The sequence below is a fragment of the Trematomus bernacchii genome, unplaced genomic scaffold (genome assembly GCF_902827165.1).
Source record: "Trematomus bernacchii unplaced genomic scaffold, fTreBer1.1, whole genome shotgun sequence".
Taxonomy (NCBI): domain Eukaryota; kingdom Metazoa; phylum Chordata; class Actinopteri; order Perciformes; family Nototheniidae; genus Trematomus; species Trematomus bernacchii.
The window spans coordinates 488,920-505,721 of record NW_022987615.1 but is presented as its reverse complement, the minus strand read 5'-3'; the positions used below and the strand labels follow the sequence as shown (position 1 = coordinate 505,721).

General features: G+C 40.7%; 1 protein-coding gene across 1 annotated transcript; it reads left to right on the top strand.

The window, feature by feature from the left end:
• Window positions 1-9,595: 9,595 nt before the first annotated feature.
• LOC117483858 (protein NLRC3-like) lies at window positions 9,596-14,988 on the top strand (the record flags this gene model as incomplete). The annotated part of the gene is given in 5 exon segments (XM_034132188.1): window positions 9,596-9,856; window positions 9,858-10,906; window positions 12,638-12,811; window positions 13,216-13,254; window positions 14,964-14,988. Coding segments are annotated over 5 exon segments (1,548 nt in total), but the record flags the coding sequence as incomplete, so codon positions are not given.
• Between the last annotated feature and the right edge of the window lie 1,814 nt (window positions 14,989-16,802).

Here is a 16,802-nt window from a genome sequence, read left to right as displayed (position 1 = left end):
TCCAGTCTCCAGTCTGTCTGTCTCTGAAGAGTGACTGGTCTAATGATCATCCTCCAAACTTCAGTAATGAACCTGGACCCTCAGACACAATGTAAGAGTTTCTGCTGTAACCTGACCTGGGGCCTCATTTATACGCCTTGCGTAGGATTCACGTGGGAAGGTTGCTTACAAAGCAAAAAAATAGGTACAGAAATTTTCCGACCGACATTTTCCGATTCACAAAACATTGCGTACCGGCGAGGGATGCGTACGGCACTTCCTACGCCTGTTTCCCTTTATAAATCACAATCAACTCGAAATGCGGCGCAGCTTTTGCGGGCTTCCCGTCCACACCCATATTTGCCCATAAATAGTCATTGATACGCCCATAATGAATATTCATCAAACCGATTTCAGGCAAAAACGAACATGGCAAAGACAGAAAAAAAGGCAAGAAAAGAAACTTCAATAACTGAAGTTGAAATCCTTGTCGGAGAAGTAGAGACAAGGCAAAACATTTTGTTTGGTGGCCATAGTATTAAATGATAATTAATATTGCTATTTAATTTACATTGTTGTAGCCTACTACTGTTAAAAGTTATTATCGATAATTGATTTTAGACCATGCAAGCTTTTTTAATCACAGCAACGTATATAGGCTAGTTGCACACCGAGGTGTGCCCGCCACCAGACGCACAGGATAGCCTACCTCAGATGTAACGTAATGTTCTTCCCTTTTTAGAAATGATAGTAAACCGAACCGAGTGCAATTAAGCTGGGTTAGCACATGCATGTAAAACAGTTGGGGCTTTGTTTACAAACGTGGTTTGTGTTCCAGCTGCCGATCAGCTGTGCGCAGCGGCTCCACTGCACCATCAATCAATCAATCAATAGGATACGGCTGTAGTAGGCCTAAGGCCTTTTAGTCGCTCATAAATAAGTAGATCACTGTTCTTATATACTATGGATGCTGGCAACAGTCACATAGTCCAAAGTGAAGGTGATGTTTGACCAGTAATAGTCGAGGCGGGACTTGAGACAGTTAACCGTCTTGGATGTGACAACGCTTTCTGGCAGATCATTCCACAAGTCGACCACACGCAGGCTGAAAGGTTGCGGCGGATAGCCAGTCTTGAGTACTGTTTCTTCAACTTGAGGCAGTGTCCATGTGTGTCTCAACGCCACCGCAACAACTCTACCCACCACTTAAATGAAATAAAACAAATGTGTTGTGTTAAATCAGCTGTACAATTATCCAAATATATGGTGTTCTTAGTTTCCATACCTCCTGTGTTTTACGAGCGACTTATCAAGTCTTGGCAAACGGCATAAAACACGATTAAACGTGATAGTATATAAAACCATGCTCGTATCTACAACCTATAGAAATGCAAAACGGCATCAGTTTAGACGTAATTCTGTCCTCCTGCTTACCGCATCATTTATGAGAAAACATTTCATAACATTAACACAACATATTCGAGGTGGTTTTAAATAACATATCCGTATTTATTTATTTCTCCAAGTTATGTTTTTGTGTGCACTGAGGAGTCTCAAACAGGCGTTTGTTTAATCATTTAAGATTGGCTTTAATCAATGTTTGAAAATGAATTCTTCATATTTGATAAATGAGAGGTAACATTTTATTTATGGTATTATTTCCACATATTTCTCTCCATTCTTCCTTCTGCCAACGGTGTCGCAGTTTCTCGTCTCTCCCGTGTGTGTGCTTAGTGCGTACACATGGGTTAGAGTTTGCGTGGAGGACCGCACATTTTCCCGTCAAGTTAGTATTTTATAAATTGCAAACATTGCGTAGAAACTGGCGTACGCCATTTTTTGAGCGTATATCCCTTTATAAATGAGGCCCCTGAAGAGGATTCAGTTTTTATGTTATCTGATCATCTAACCTGTTCTTTAATGATCGCAGTAAAGAAACTTAGTAACAGTACAGTAACACAGTTTAAACTCTTGATCCCTGGCGTCATCAGCGATATATTAAATGTATTTTGTATTGTCGACCATATTTTCATTGTTTCTGTAATGCACTCATTTAGAATCTTAAGGTAAAGAGGCCTTCTTCAGATTTTAACATTAGTGTGTATTGTGCAGCTCGTTAAGTCTAGAGAGCTTTGATCTCAAAACAGAGTGGAGGAGAGCTTCAAATTCGCCAAAAAAAAAGAAATGTTAAACCTGCCATAAGTCCCAAACTCTACACTCATTTGTTGATGAAAATGTAGGAAAACATCTCTTAGGTTGAAAAATAAAAACATTTAAGTATAGAATTTGAAAAAAAGGCTGTTGAGGGCGAGGATGTGACAAAAACTTTTCACATGAAACCCTCTCCTTTCACTGATCACTACACAGCTACAGTCACCATTCAGCTATTCAGATATTCAGCTTTCTCTGCTGCATTTTCAGCAAAGTCAGCAACACATTTGAGCAGCTTTCAGCATTCACACGCATTTTCAGCAGGAAATGCCTTTTCTAGTCTAACCTGTTATTTAATGATCGCAGTAAAGAAACTTAGTAACAGTACAGTAACAACGTTTAAACTCTTGATCCCTGGCTTCATCAGCGATAGTAAATAATCTACATACAGACAGAAGTCAAAATGTGCTCTCTGAATGAACTAATGATGTTTAAAACATGTGTTGTTTCCACAGACAGAGAGCAGAGTCTCCAGTCCCCAGCTGTCTGTCTCTGAAGAGTGACTGGTCTAAAGAGTATCCTCTAAACTTCAGTAATGAACCTGGACCCTCAGACACAAAGTAAGAGTTTCTGCTGTAACCTGACCTGAAGAGGATCCAGTTTTTATATAATCTAATATATTAAACTGTTCTTTAATAATATCATGTGTGCAGTATAGTACAGAACAAAGGCAGCAGAGTACAGCAAGCTAACATTATTTGAGGATATTTCAATATGCATTTATAGCATCATTGTATCAGTGGCATCAAAAGGTTTTAAATGGCAAAGATATTGATAAATACTCACTAAAAACTAAATATATCGTCCAAAACATTATTTACTACTTGGGCATGTTTATGATATGTATTTTAAAGATGTTTATTAATGATAGTGATGACCTGGTGAGCTGGTTGTGTTTAGCATTAGCAGATATAATAGAGCTTTGTGTGATTACATGTAGAGTCAATGCAAAGACCCAGATCCGTGCCTGGAGACACCAAAAAGTGAAGAGGTGAAATTCATGTCACCTGCGTATTCGTGTAGCGTGACACATTTCATCTTGAGAGTGACGTTTGTGACGCTCTGCCCATTGGTGAGAATCAGCTCCACTAATGTGACGTGCTGTAAAGGATGTGTTCATCTCCACAGAGGGAAGAGGAAGAGTGGTGTTCCTGTGGAGGAGCAGCTGTCCAGCTGTGCTCTGTGTCAGGACGTCCTGAAGGATCCAGTCTCTACCAGCTGTGGACACTGGTTCTTGCGACAGTGCATCACCTCATACTGGGAGCAGAGACCTCACATCAGGAGACCCCCTCCTTTCCCCAGTGTGGAGAAAGATCCAGAACCAGAGCTGGACTGCAGACAGCCAGTCAGACCAGCTCTGTACGAGGGGTAAGAGGCCCGAACACATGAAGCGTTTTATTCCTCTTCCTGGTTCATTTGTTTTTGAACAGGTATACAGATGGGGCATCTTATTTCGGACGCCAGGCATACAGCTTCCTGCCTACTGCCAGCCAGTTACCTGCCTAAGACTGCCAAAGACCAGTATCCAGGAATGTTAAGCCCTCCCACTATTCTCCAATTTCAGGGTTTAACCAGGAGTTGGCGCTATATATTAAATAACTATGGCCAAACTAAGACTTAGTTTTTCACAAGAGAAAATGCAGATATTATATAAAAAACTAAAGTTAAAATCTTGTTTTTAATGCCCCAAGAGCAATAACATCTTGTCACAAGCTTTTTGGAAAGAAAAGACAGAACCAAGAGACCTGTAGTTGACTAATTACAGGCTCAATAAAGTTCTGCCATTGGTTGTGAAAAACAACGGTGGACATAGTGGAAAGTGAAATTGACATTGTCGAATTTAATAAAAATACAAAATAATGTATCTGTGTACGTGTTTTACTATGTGATCTGCATTGCACTTATCAAACATCTAATTAAAGAATGGTAGCTGTACCTCTCAAACAACCTAAACTAGTTATAAATGTTTATTTTAAATAAAGTCTTTATGACTCAGAATATGAATAACATGGGTCCGTTATAGTTTGTTTTCATCTGATTTCAAATAAACAAAGTCTTGGCTTTCAGAATATTAAACTTGTTTCGGCAAATTTAGATGATAAATACAACTATGAAGCTTGTAACGGCATAATTACTTAAGCGGAGAACGGAGTAAGTTAACGTTACAGCAGGCATAACAACAGCCGGTGTTTATTTTATTATAATATATAGTCGTTTTATTATATAACTATATATGTAGTTTTATTATAATATATAGTTTTATTATAATATATAGTCGTTATTCATTTCCTATAATATATAGTCGTTATTCATTCGTTATTCATTTGTTTTAAAGCTCAATATATAGTTTTATTATAATATATAGTCGTTATTCATTTGTTTTAAAGCTCAATAAGGAAGATTGAACTTTAAACTTTCACACGCGTTGACCGGCGAAAAACTCTGCCCGGTTCACCGACCCCCCTCTGAGTGAATACCCAAGATATCTTGGTTTGATTTGGAGAAGGCTTTTAAAGTATACTAACTCTAACTCGATTGTATACTAACTCTTCCCGTCAAGAATATGAATAGAACTTAGATAGATCACTTTACATTTCTGCGAATGAATAGCTTAGCTACTTGGCACTAAGAGTACAGATATGTCTACCCTTTCTTTTCAGAGTGTAATATCTGCATTTTCTCTTTTGGTTTGAATAGGAGAAGGGCAATGGTTATCGATGGTGCTTTTAAAGCTTATTGTATACGAACTGTGTGATTTATATTGCTTTTCAAATGCATATAAGCCCCCCATTTACACTGCACTTCCCGTCAAGAATATGAATAGCACTTAGTTAGATCACTTTACAGATCAGGTTGGACCAGCCCTGTCGCTACTCTCTGCATTTCCTACTGCAGATAGAAAAAAAGCTAAAAATATGTATTTCTTAATAAACTAAATAGGCCACCATTGGTAGCAGTTCTCATTATATACTTCTCAGTAACTGCTCCCCTTAAATTAAATGTATTCTGTAGATAAATGTAAACGTTCACCATCCCCCACCCGCCTACTGTATGTTGCTTTTTTGACATGTAATGGGTAACTACCCCCCCTCTGAGTGAATACCTGTTGTACCTGTCCGGGGCTAAGCCCATAGGACGATTGCTCTGATGTCATCACCCTCGCACATTGGTCATATGTTTACAAAAAACGATGTTAACACTTTCTCGTTCTTAATATATGCTATATTTAGGGTCGATATGTGTTGAATTTACTTTAAAATAGCAGATCACTGTGATTCGGCTTAGTGAACGTGTGTCTCTTCTCCGCGGCTCCTCCGTGCAGAGAGGCCCCCCCCCCGTTGACAATTTCACGAGCATCTAACTCTCTCCCCCCTCCCCCGTCACACCCTCTAACAGACCCCCCCCCATATCAAATCCCAATTTATTCATATTCTGAGTCATAAAGACACACACACACACACACACACACACACACACACACACACACACACACACACACACACACACACACACCCCGAGTTTGGTTAGGAGGGTCAGCACAGCAAAAGCACAAAGATAACATTAGACAGAATGGCAAGAGGCTGCTTTTGAACTTTTCGTGAAGATGGCCTTATTCATTTTTAATACAACTGAGATGTTGGGAATCTATTTATAGACAATTTATTGTGGCTCAGGTTAAGATTCCTCAAGTGAGAATCCAAACATAAATAGTCTTGCAATGGTCTTTGACAGAAGAGATTGACAGCTTCAAAGACTGGCGCATGGCTCCCTCTTTTCTGTCTTTTGAGGCGACTGCAACAAAGGCTCCCCACTGTTGTGTTCGCAACAAAGCATGACTCAGTACACATATTCCAGGAATGTAGCTCCTCAATTTCTATTTCATGTCCACAGTATTAGAAAAGACTATTATTCCACAAATGTATTCTCTCTAGTGATTACCTTGATGCCAAGGAAGTGCTCAGTGTATGTATTATGACCATTTAAATAGTTAATGTGTTTGTCTTGTGTTGACCTGCAACCGCATCTTTACACCTCCATGTTCACATTTCCATTACCTAGAGCAGGGGGTGTCAAACTCAATTTCATCGTGGGCCACATCAGCATTAAGGTTGCACTCAAAGGGCCGGTTGTAACTTTAAGACTATATATATAAATAATGTTTTATATAACATTATTGCCTCTGCATTGGATTATTATCGGATAAGGTAATAACTTCATAATTAACTACGTCTGAGAGCAGAAGTTTAGGGCAAATAATTTCAAATAATTGCAAGTCTCTTCAGTGTGCATGTCACAAGATGCATTGTGGTACATGTAGTTTATGGACATTGTGCTTCTGTAAAGTGGCATGAAACCGTATAATAAACATATTATATGTTTTTGAAGCTCTTGCGGGCCAAATCAAATGAAGTCGGGGGCCGGATTTGGCCCACAGACCTAGAGAGTACCAAAATACAGTGAGTCCTAAACACAAGTAGTCAGGGTTCATTTATAACGCTTATTTTGATTTATTTTTCTCAAATGATGCTGTATGTTTCACTTTCTGAAAGCATTAGAATCGCACATGAAAAATATTGAAAGCTGCCAGCTGCCCTCGGCCATGTCTTTGGCGGTGATCCAAGCTTCGGTACCACAGTGGATACAGTTAGTAATACATTTATACTGATCAAATGTCAATACATTACATAAGTCTTATTCTCATTCATACTTAATTTATTTCTTCTTCTGTCAGTGTGAACACAAAAAACTAACCGGTATTACATTTCATTCTAAAGTTTACGGTCTAAAAAGGTATTTAAAACAGAATTTGTCGTTGCTTTTGGCATAAGCAGTCAGAGGAAACATAACGTTCTCAGTAAGATTCCTTGAAGAACTAGAGCACAAGAACCAAAGTAAGCTTTACTTTCAATGAACCTTCAATATAGACCTAACATGTGAAGAAACATACTTTATTTAAAATAAACATTTATAACTAGTTTAGGTTGTTTGAGAGGTAATTGAAATAGCTAAGGGTGATGATCTGACTTTAAGTGTGTGTTTTCCTCCTCAGGTGAACAGGTATTCACTCAGAGGGGGGTCGGTGAACCGGGCAGAGTTTTTCGCCGGTCAACGTGTGTGAAAGTTAAAATCTTCCTTATTGAGCTTTAAAACAAATGAATAACGACTATATATTATAATAAAATAAACACCGGCTGTTGTTATGCCTGCTGTAACGTTAACTTACTCCGTTCTCCGCTTAAGTAATTATGCCGTTACAAGCTTCATAGTTGTATTTATCATCTAAATTTGCCGAAACAAGTTTAATATTCTGAAAGCCAAGACTTTGTTTATTTGAAATCAGATGAAAACAAACTGTAACGGACCCTGCCGTGTTATCTTGATATTTCCCGCACAGACCCTTTCATACCGGCAATGCGCGATAGAAACAAGAGGAACTGCGACAGCATAAATATGCGAACACAAACCTACAGACTGCTGGAGAAGAGATATCACAGGGGGGGGGGGTTGGGACACACACATTCCGATGGCCAATTCGTTTTAAACAAAGAGTAGGCTATACTCAACATAGTGGGGTGGGGGCTGGTGAACGGTATGGTCAATGTTTGTAAACACTGTGACATTTTGACTTTATTTGATCAATTAAGTTAAAAACTAACGTTCATATTTCATATTACTGTTTTGCCTGGCTGGACCTGTAATTTACAGGAAAGGAGTGCACGCTACTAAAGAGACACGCTACCATGGAAACCAAACAATGGTGTTGCTGTATTGAAGTCCGAGTGGAAACAGTCATATTTGGAGCGTTATGTTAGAATGAACCAGCGAGGTCGTGACTCACAAAAAAAAAGTGTTACTTCACTAACTGTAAGCTTGTCACTCAGAGTAACCTACAGTTAACTTAACTGTTGGAAAAGAAAGATCAGGGGGGGGGGGAGAGAGCTGTGATGGGCCATTAGGAGTGTAAACACACAGCTGAGAGCTGCCGTTTCATTCTGACTGTTTAAAAAACGGTAACAACGGACTATCTTTCTTAGCGGATGCATGTAAATTTAAATCAATACATACAACTATTTTTTAAATCAATAAAAATATTTTCTAAATCCATAAAAGCATTTTAATTAATATTGGGAGTCATGTCGTTACTTTGTTGAGAATGTGGCCATATAATAAGCGGGATAATTTGCAGCGACTTGGTCATTATGGGGAAAAATAACACCCAGGGATCAAGATCCCTCCGCGACGCGACGCGGAGGGATCAGTAATTTTTAGTGAATTACTGAGTTTAGGCACGTTAATAACATTTTAATGAAGTTGAATACAGTATATTCATATTTGTCAGTGATTTCATGTCAATTCGGCGAACATAAACGATTAAATTAGGATTAAAAATCGAGAGCCGGCTGCTGTTCGTTTTTTTCGACTAAACAACATTATTTTGTTAAATAACAACATGGTGATGTTTTGTAAATGATTACATGTATTATTTAGCACAGACTATGATCCTATCCGTGACATATGGATCTTAACAAAGATCCGCTATACATTAGTACCAGACATACTGTACAAGACTCCACACATGACTCCAGTGTGGAACCCCACTGCACCCCCTGGTGGATCAATGATCCATTGCAGCTGGCTTCACAATAATTACATTTATTTATCACGGGGGCGGTATCAAGTCAGACTGGGGGCCGGCCGGCCATCACGGACCGTGCACGAACCAATCACGACCCTCGCGTTTTAAACTGTCCAAAATCAGACGCTCCATCTGTACTTTTGTAGAGCATAGACAGTAAGCTGTTTATAAAACATTTAAACTCAGTCAGTTTGTTGTTGTTTTAATGTTATAATTAGATTCTCAGAGCATTTCCCTCATTCTCTCATGTTTCCTTCTCTTCCAGCAGATAGTGGTCTGCAGGAGGTTTTAGATGAACATAGGCTCAGTCTGAGGAGGAGATGTGAACGTGTGACTGAAGGAACTGATCAAAGTGAAACCCTCCTCAACAGGATCTTCACTGAGCTCTACATCACACAAGGCCAGAGTGAAGAGGTTAATACCCAACATGAGGTGAGGCAGCTGGAGACAGCTTCCAAGAAGAAGCCCCTCCATGACACTCCAATCAAGTGCCAGGACATCTTTAAAGCCTTACCTGACCAACAGACTCTCATCAGAGCGGTCCTGACCAACGGAGTCGCTGGAGTTGGAAAAACCTTCTCAGTGCAGAAGTTCACTCTGGACTGGGCCGAGGGTTTGGGAAACCAAGATGTCAGTCTGGTGATCCCGCTGTCCTTCAGGGAGCTGAACCTGATCAAAGGTGAGCAGTACAGTCTTCTCAGGCTGCTCCATGTTTTCCATCCAACCTTACAGAAGGTCACAGCAGAGCAGCTGGCTGTCTGCAAAGTGCTGCTCACCTTTGACGGCCTGGATGAAAGCAGACTTTCTCTGGACTTCAGAAACAATGAGGTTGTGTCTGATGTCTCACAGCAGTCCTCAGTCAACGTGCTGCTGACAAACCTCATCAGGGGGAAGCTGCTTCCCTCGGCTCTCGTCTGGATAACTTCCCGACCTGCAGCGGCCAATCAGATCCCTCCTGAGTGTGTGGACAGGGTAACAGAAGTACGAGGCTTCACTGACGCCCAGAAGGAGGAGTACTTCAGGAGGAGATGGGAGTGATGAAGACCTGTCCAGCAGAATCATCTCTCACATCAAGAGCTCCAGGAGCCTCCACATCATGTGTCTGATCCCAGTCTTCTGCTGGATCACTGCTGCAGTTCTGGACCACATGTTGACTACAGACCAGAGAGGAGAGCTGCCCCAGACCCTCACTGACATGTACTCACACTTCCTGCTGGTCCAGACCAAGAGGAAGAAGCAGAAGTATGAAGAGGGACATGAGACGAGTCCCCAGCAGCTGACGGAGGCTGACAGGGAGCTTCTTCTGAAGCTGGGGAGGCTGGCGTTTGAACATCTGGAGAAAGGAGACATCATGTTCTACCAAGAAGACCTGCAGCGCTGTGGTCTTGATGTCAGCGAGGCCTTGGTGCACTCAGGAGTTTGTACACAGATCTTCAAAAGAGAGAGAGTGATCTTCAGGAAAACAGTCTACTGCTTTGTTCATCTGAGCATTCAGGAGTTTCTGGCTGCAGTCTACATGTTGCACTGTTACACCAACAGGAACACAGAGGTATTGGAGGACTTCCTGCAGAGAGACTGGGACGAAGACAGGGATAACAGTGATGATGATTACCCATCCCTGCCTGTCTTCCTAAAGGGAGCCATGAAGAAATCCCTCCAAAGTGAAAATGGCCACCTGGACCTGTTTGTCCGCTTTCTCCACGGCCTCTCTCTGGAGTCCAACCAGAGACTGTTAGGAGGCCTGCTGGGTCGCACAGACAACAGACCAGAAACCATCCAGAGAGCCATCAGCAACCTGAAGGAGATGAGAAGTTCTAAAATCTCTCCTGACAGGAGCATCAACATCTTCCACTGTCTGACTGAGATGAAGGACCACTCAGTACATCAGGAGATCACAGAGTTCCTGAAGTCAGAGAACAGATCAGAGAAGAAACTCTCTGAGATCCACTGCTCTGCTCTGGCCTACATGCTGCAGATGTCAGAGGAGGTTCTGGATGAGTTGGACCTGGATCAGTACAACACATCAGTGGAGGGGAAACAGAGACTGATTCCAGCTGTGAGGAACTGCAGGAAGTTCAAGTAAGTCCAGATGTGATTAACTTTATAAACTAATGTGGATCAGGAGCAGAGTTGGGTGTAACGCGTTACTGTAATAATATTACTTTTGTCGGTAACGGAGTAGTGTAACGCGTTACTTTTATAATTCAGTAATCACACTACAGTTACTAACATTGCCCCGACACGCGTTACTTCGTTACTTTTATAAAATCAGTCATAATCACACTGACAGACAAGAGGGGTTTCCGCCGCAGGTTTATATGTACGTAATCTGCGCGACTCGCGCGTCCACATATCCACGTGCAGTGCTGCATAAACATGGCTGAGTCAGCGATAACTTTCGAGGGGTGGAGGTATGCCCATTATTTTGAGTTCGTCCGAAGAATAGACAGGAATGTGACGGTGAGGTGCAAACTGTGTCCAGGCCAGAAGCTGTTATCCACTGCTGCAAACACCACGTCAAACCTCAACAAATACCTGCAAAGAACACATGCTAAGGTGAAGCTAATAGCTAAGGACCGGACCCCCGAACCCAGAGTGAGGATGTTGTGAGTCGCCGCCGCCGAATCTGAAGCGGCACAAATTAGAATTTGGAGGACCGGTAACCAAAGCAGAGATGGACAGGCTTGTAGCATCCTTCATAGTAGAGGTAATGTTGCCCATTTGCACAGTGGAATCACCATCGCATCGTTCAGAGATATACTGCGCAAAATACAGATAGCAGGAGACAGAGGACAGCCATGGTCAGAGCTATCTGGATCAGTCTTATGCGACAATGGAAACTGAACTAAAGAGAACATTTAAAACTTTAGCAGTCTGCGTGATCTGCCTGTAGGGAGGGGCGGGCCGGCCCTGCGAGTAAAGTAACGAGTAAAGTAACGAGTTACTTTATGTAGAGAGTAACGAAGTAGTGTAATATATTACTTTTTTTTAAAGTAATATGTAATATATTACTTTTTTTTAGTAACGACCCCATCTCTGATCAGGAGTTTAATTATTCAAATACACACGATAACATTTCTGCTGTTTAAATACTGAGAGCAAAATAAAACCAACACTGTTCTTCTATTTATTTATAATAATAGTTAAACTGAGGCGTTCCTCTCTTCATATTGAGTGATGGAGGCGACATGTCAAACACATGAAGGACTTTAGAGGTTTCTCAGCATGTGATCACACCACACAGCAGGACTTACAGTTATCACAGAAACATGTTATTATTACTTTCTAGTAGTTTATTTATCATTAAACACGTTTTTATCACAATGTGTTAGAGTTTAAAATCAGATCTATATCATTTCCCACCAATAACAGAGTTATGTCTTAATGCTGATATACTGGGAACATCTGATGCTATCAAGTTGAACATATTGAAACTTTATTGGTTTGTTAATTGTGTTTGTGTGCGCAATAAATGTTCAGATGCTCAGAGAAGCCAAAACATCCTTCATCCATCATTCACATCCACATATTAACTAACATTTAAATATGTACATCTCTAATATTGTCAAGTGATTCATTTAATTTCTGTTTCTTTTGGTAACAGTCAGTGACAGCAGGAGCACAGACATGTGATCAGATCACACCGACAACTCATTACACTCTATTATCATATATTATTATATATTATATTAAATGGACTAACAGCAAATGTCTATCAGAACATGTCAAATCTTTTTTCATCAAATGCTTGATGTTAATATAATGTTTCCTCTTTTTTTAACTCATGTTGTAATTTATGTTTTATTATAGACTTAATGACTGTGGACTCTCAGAGACTGAATGTGAAGTCGTGGCCTCAGCTCTGAAGTCTGACCCCTCTCATCTGAGAGATCTGGACCTGAGTGAGAGCCCTCTGGATGATTCAGCAGTGGAGCTGCTGAGTTCTGCACTAAAGAGTCCAAACTGCAGACTGGAGACTCTCAGGTCAGTTCACTGACTGCAGTTCATATTGATCTGTTTGTGTTTATGATTTTCTGAATTTGAACAAATACAATGTTATTTTTATTTGTTCCGTTTTTGCTAATGACTGAATATTGATCAGAGTAACAAAGAGAAGGTGAATGTGTGAGGGAGAGTGTTTGAGCTTCCACAGACTCACTCTGTGCACCAGGAGTCAGTGGAGATGCTGTCAGTACTGATGAGCTGTGAGGGAGATGAAGGAGTTGTTCAACATCTGATCAAAGTTAAAGTTCCAGATTATCAGTGGATTGTTTCTGCATCATCTCTGACATTAAAACCCTGTTTAACTCTGAACAGATTATTAAACCTGGAGTTATTTCAAACAGGAACATTGTTTTCTAAAGTTACATCATGCTTTCTTTATTCAGACTGGAGTGCTGCAGGTTGTCAGAGATCAGCTGGGCAGCTCTGATCTCAGCTCTGAAGTCTAACATCCATCTGAGAGATCTAGACCTGAGTTTCAACGCTCTGCAGGATTCAGGAGTGGAGCTGCTGAGAGATCTTCTGGAGAGTCCAGACTGCAGACTGGAGACTCTCAGGTCAGTTCACTGACTCTCTGTTACTGCTGGAGATCTCACATGTTCACTTTGGAATTGAACCTCATTTATATTCATTAATAACTTACAGCCATAAAGTTGTAAATGTCCTTTTATTCATATTTCATTTTTAAGAGTAAGAAGAAAGAACTGCAGACATACATGTTGAGTGTTTCTTAAAGTAACTGTAATAGATGTTAGTTGTGAAAAGTAAATCTATGTATTTAATATTTAGTAAACGTTAATGTCTGAATAAAGATCATCTGAAGTCATTTTAGTTTTAAATTGTGGTCAGAATTTATTCATCAAATGTGGAGAGAGAATCAAACCATTCAGCTGTCTTTGTCGTATTTTATTTCTTGAAGAAAGTTCAGTCAGTCACACAGAGAGCATACAGTCTGCAGAGAGGAAGACGAAGAGTAGAGTTTGGGTTGCATATTTAAACACAGAAGCCTCGTCTCAATACCCCTCCTCGACTCCTCTTTTCCCCTCCTCCGGGACTTGACCCGGAAATCGATCAAGACACGCCATTTTGAAGGACGTTTTTTTGAGGGGTGAGGGAGGAGGGGTGCGGGAGGAGACCAAAGGGAGGATACACGAGAGCAGACTACGCGGAAGTGTTTTCACTACTCGCGTATAAAAGCCCCGCCCCCACCTTCACAGCTGGTCGATTTCAAGAGAGGAAAACGGAGAACTGGAAGAATGAGTGGGAAAGAGTCACATAAATGTCCAAGTGCTCACAGCTCCGTGGGAATTATTATGTGCAATTCATTTCTTAAGGTTATACTAACAATTTAAGTCATGTTTAATGATCTTGAACGTCACTAAAACATAGCTATTAAGAAAGCTATTTCATGAATGGCTAGATCTTGATAAATACAAATTATTTGTTTTGTTTTGTGTTAAAATATTGAGTAGTTAAATTATTTAAAATGCAGTCCTGAATGTGGGGATCTACAGGACACACATGTTCAGAGTAAAGGCTTTCACATTACTATAATTATAATTTTATTGAAATGTACATTTGACACCAAAACGGAACACAAAAGCAGGACCAACCATCATACATTGAATTCCTTGACTAACAAGAGAAAGATTAATCATTTAAATAAATATTTAACAACAAATGGGCCGGTTCTAAAGGTTATTCAGTTAAGCCCGATGAGAGGGGATACAGCTGTGCACATGTCATCATTAACAGACGTCGTTTAAGAGTGACGTTTGAGTGAACGAGGACATCCCAATTAATACCTGAGGACTCCTCTGTCCTCGCGTCTCCTCCTCGTGTCTCCTCCTCGCGTCTCCTCCTCGCATCTTACGGAGGCGGAGCTAAGACGCAAGGAAGGGACGCGAGTGAGGGAAAGGAGGAGTCGAGGAGGGGTATTGAGATGAGGCCCGAGAGAGGAGAAAGGGAGGGGGGAAGCTTGGTGATGATGAAGGAGCATTCTGGGAGTTAGGCAGTTAGGGAGGCCGTATCAGGAAGTTCTCAGTTCACCTGAGGTGAAGGTCATACTGTTGGTGCACATAGAGAGTCACTAACAACACTGCAACACATCTTCTTCATAAGGACTTTCCCCAAGCTTAGCTAAGAAGAGTGAGAAGTAGCAAATATAGATAAACATTAGCAAATAAGAATCACACAATTATATTATTAAAGTAAGTAAGTGAGTATAATTGTTGTTGTTGTTGTTGAGTAACATCTGATTGGATTATAAACAGATTTGTATCCTCATCATGTTTTCTTTATTCAGACTGGAGCACTGCTGTTTGTCAGAGATCAGCTGTTCTGCTCTGATCTCAGCTCTGAAGTCCAACCCCTCCCATCTGAGAGATCTGGACCTGAGTTGGAACGATCTGAAGGAATCAGGAGTGGAGCTGCTGGGAGATCTTCTGGAGAGTCCAGACTGCAGACTGGAGACTCTCAGGTCAGTTCACTGACTCTCTGTTACTGCTGGAGATCTCACATGTTTACTTTGGAATTTAACCTCATTTATATTCATTAATAATTTACAGCCATAAAGTTCTAAATGTCCTTATATTCATATTTCATTTTAAGAGTAAGAAGAAAGAACTGCAGACATACATGTTGACTGTTTCTTAAAGGAACTGTAATAGATGTTAGTTGTGAAAAGTAAATCTATGTATTTAATATTTAGTAAACGATAACGTCTGAATAAAGATCATCTGAAGTCATTTTAGTTTTAAATTGTGATGGGAATTTATTGATCAAATGTGGAGAGAGAATCAAAGCATTCAGCTCTTTGTGGTATTTTATTTATTGCAAGAAAGTTCAGTCAGTCACACAGAGAGCATACAGTCTGCAGAGAGGAAGAGGAAGAGTAGAGTTTGAGTTGCATATTCAAACACAGAAGCCTCGTCTCAATACCCCTCCTCGACTCCTCTCTTCCCCTCCTCCGGGACTTGACCCGGAAATCGATCAAGACACGCCATTTTGAAGGACGTTTTTTTGAGGGGTGCGGGAGGAGGGGTGCGGGAAGAGACGAAAGGGAGGATACACGAGAGCAGACTACGCGGAAGTGTTTTCACTACTCGCGTATAAAAGCCCCGCCCCCACCTTCACAGCTGGTCGATTTCAAGAGAGGAAAACGGAGAACTGGAAGAATGAGTGGGAAAGCGTCACATAAATGTCTAAGTGCTCACAGCTCCGTGGGAATTATTATGTGCAATTCATTTCTTAAGGTTATACTAACAATTTAAGTCATGTTTAATGATCTTGAACGTCACTAAAACATAGCTATTAAGAAAGCTATTTCATGAATGGCTAGATCTTGATAAATACAAATTATTTGTTTTGTTTTGTGTTAAAATATTGAGTAGTTAAATTATTTAAAATTCACAGTCCTGAATGTGGGGATCTCCACGACACACATGTTCAGAGTAAAGGCTTTCACATTACTATAATTATAATTTTATTGAAATGTACATTTGACACCAAAACAGAACACAAAAGCAGGACCAACCATCATACATTGAAGTCCTTGACTAACAAGAGAAAGATTCATAATTTAAATAAATATTTAACAACAAATGGGCCGGTTCTAAAGGTTATTCAGTTAAGCCCGATGAGAGGGGATACAGCTGTGCACATGTCATCATTAACAGACGTCGTTTAAGAGTGACGTTTGAGTGAACGAGGACATCCCAATTAATACCTGAGGACTCCTCTGTCCTCGCGTCTCCTCCTCGCATCTTACGGAGGCGGAGCTAAGACGCAAGGAACGGACGTGAGTGAGGGAAAGGAGGAGTCGAGGAGGGGTATTGAGATGAGGCTCGAGAGAGGAGAAAGGGAGGGGGGAAGCTTGGTGATGATGGAGCATTCTGGGAGTTAGGGAGTTAGGGAGGCCATATCAGGAAGTTCTCAGTTCACCTGAGGTGAAGGTCATACTGTTGGTGCACAT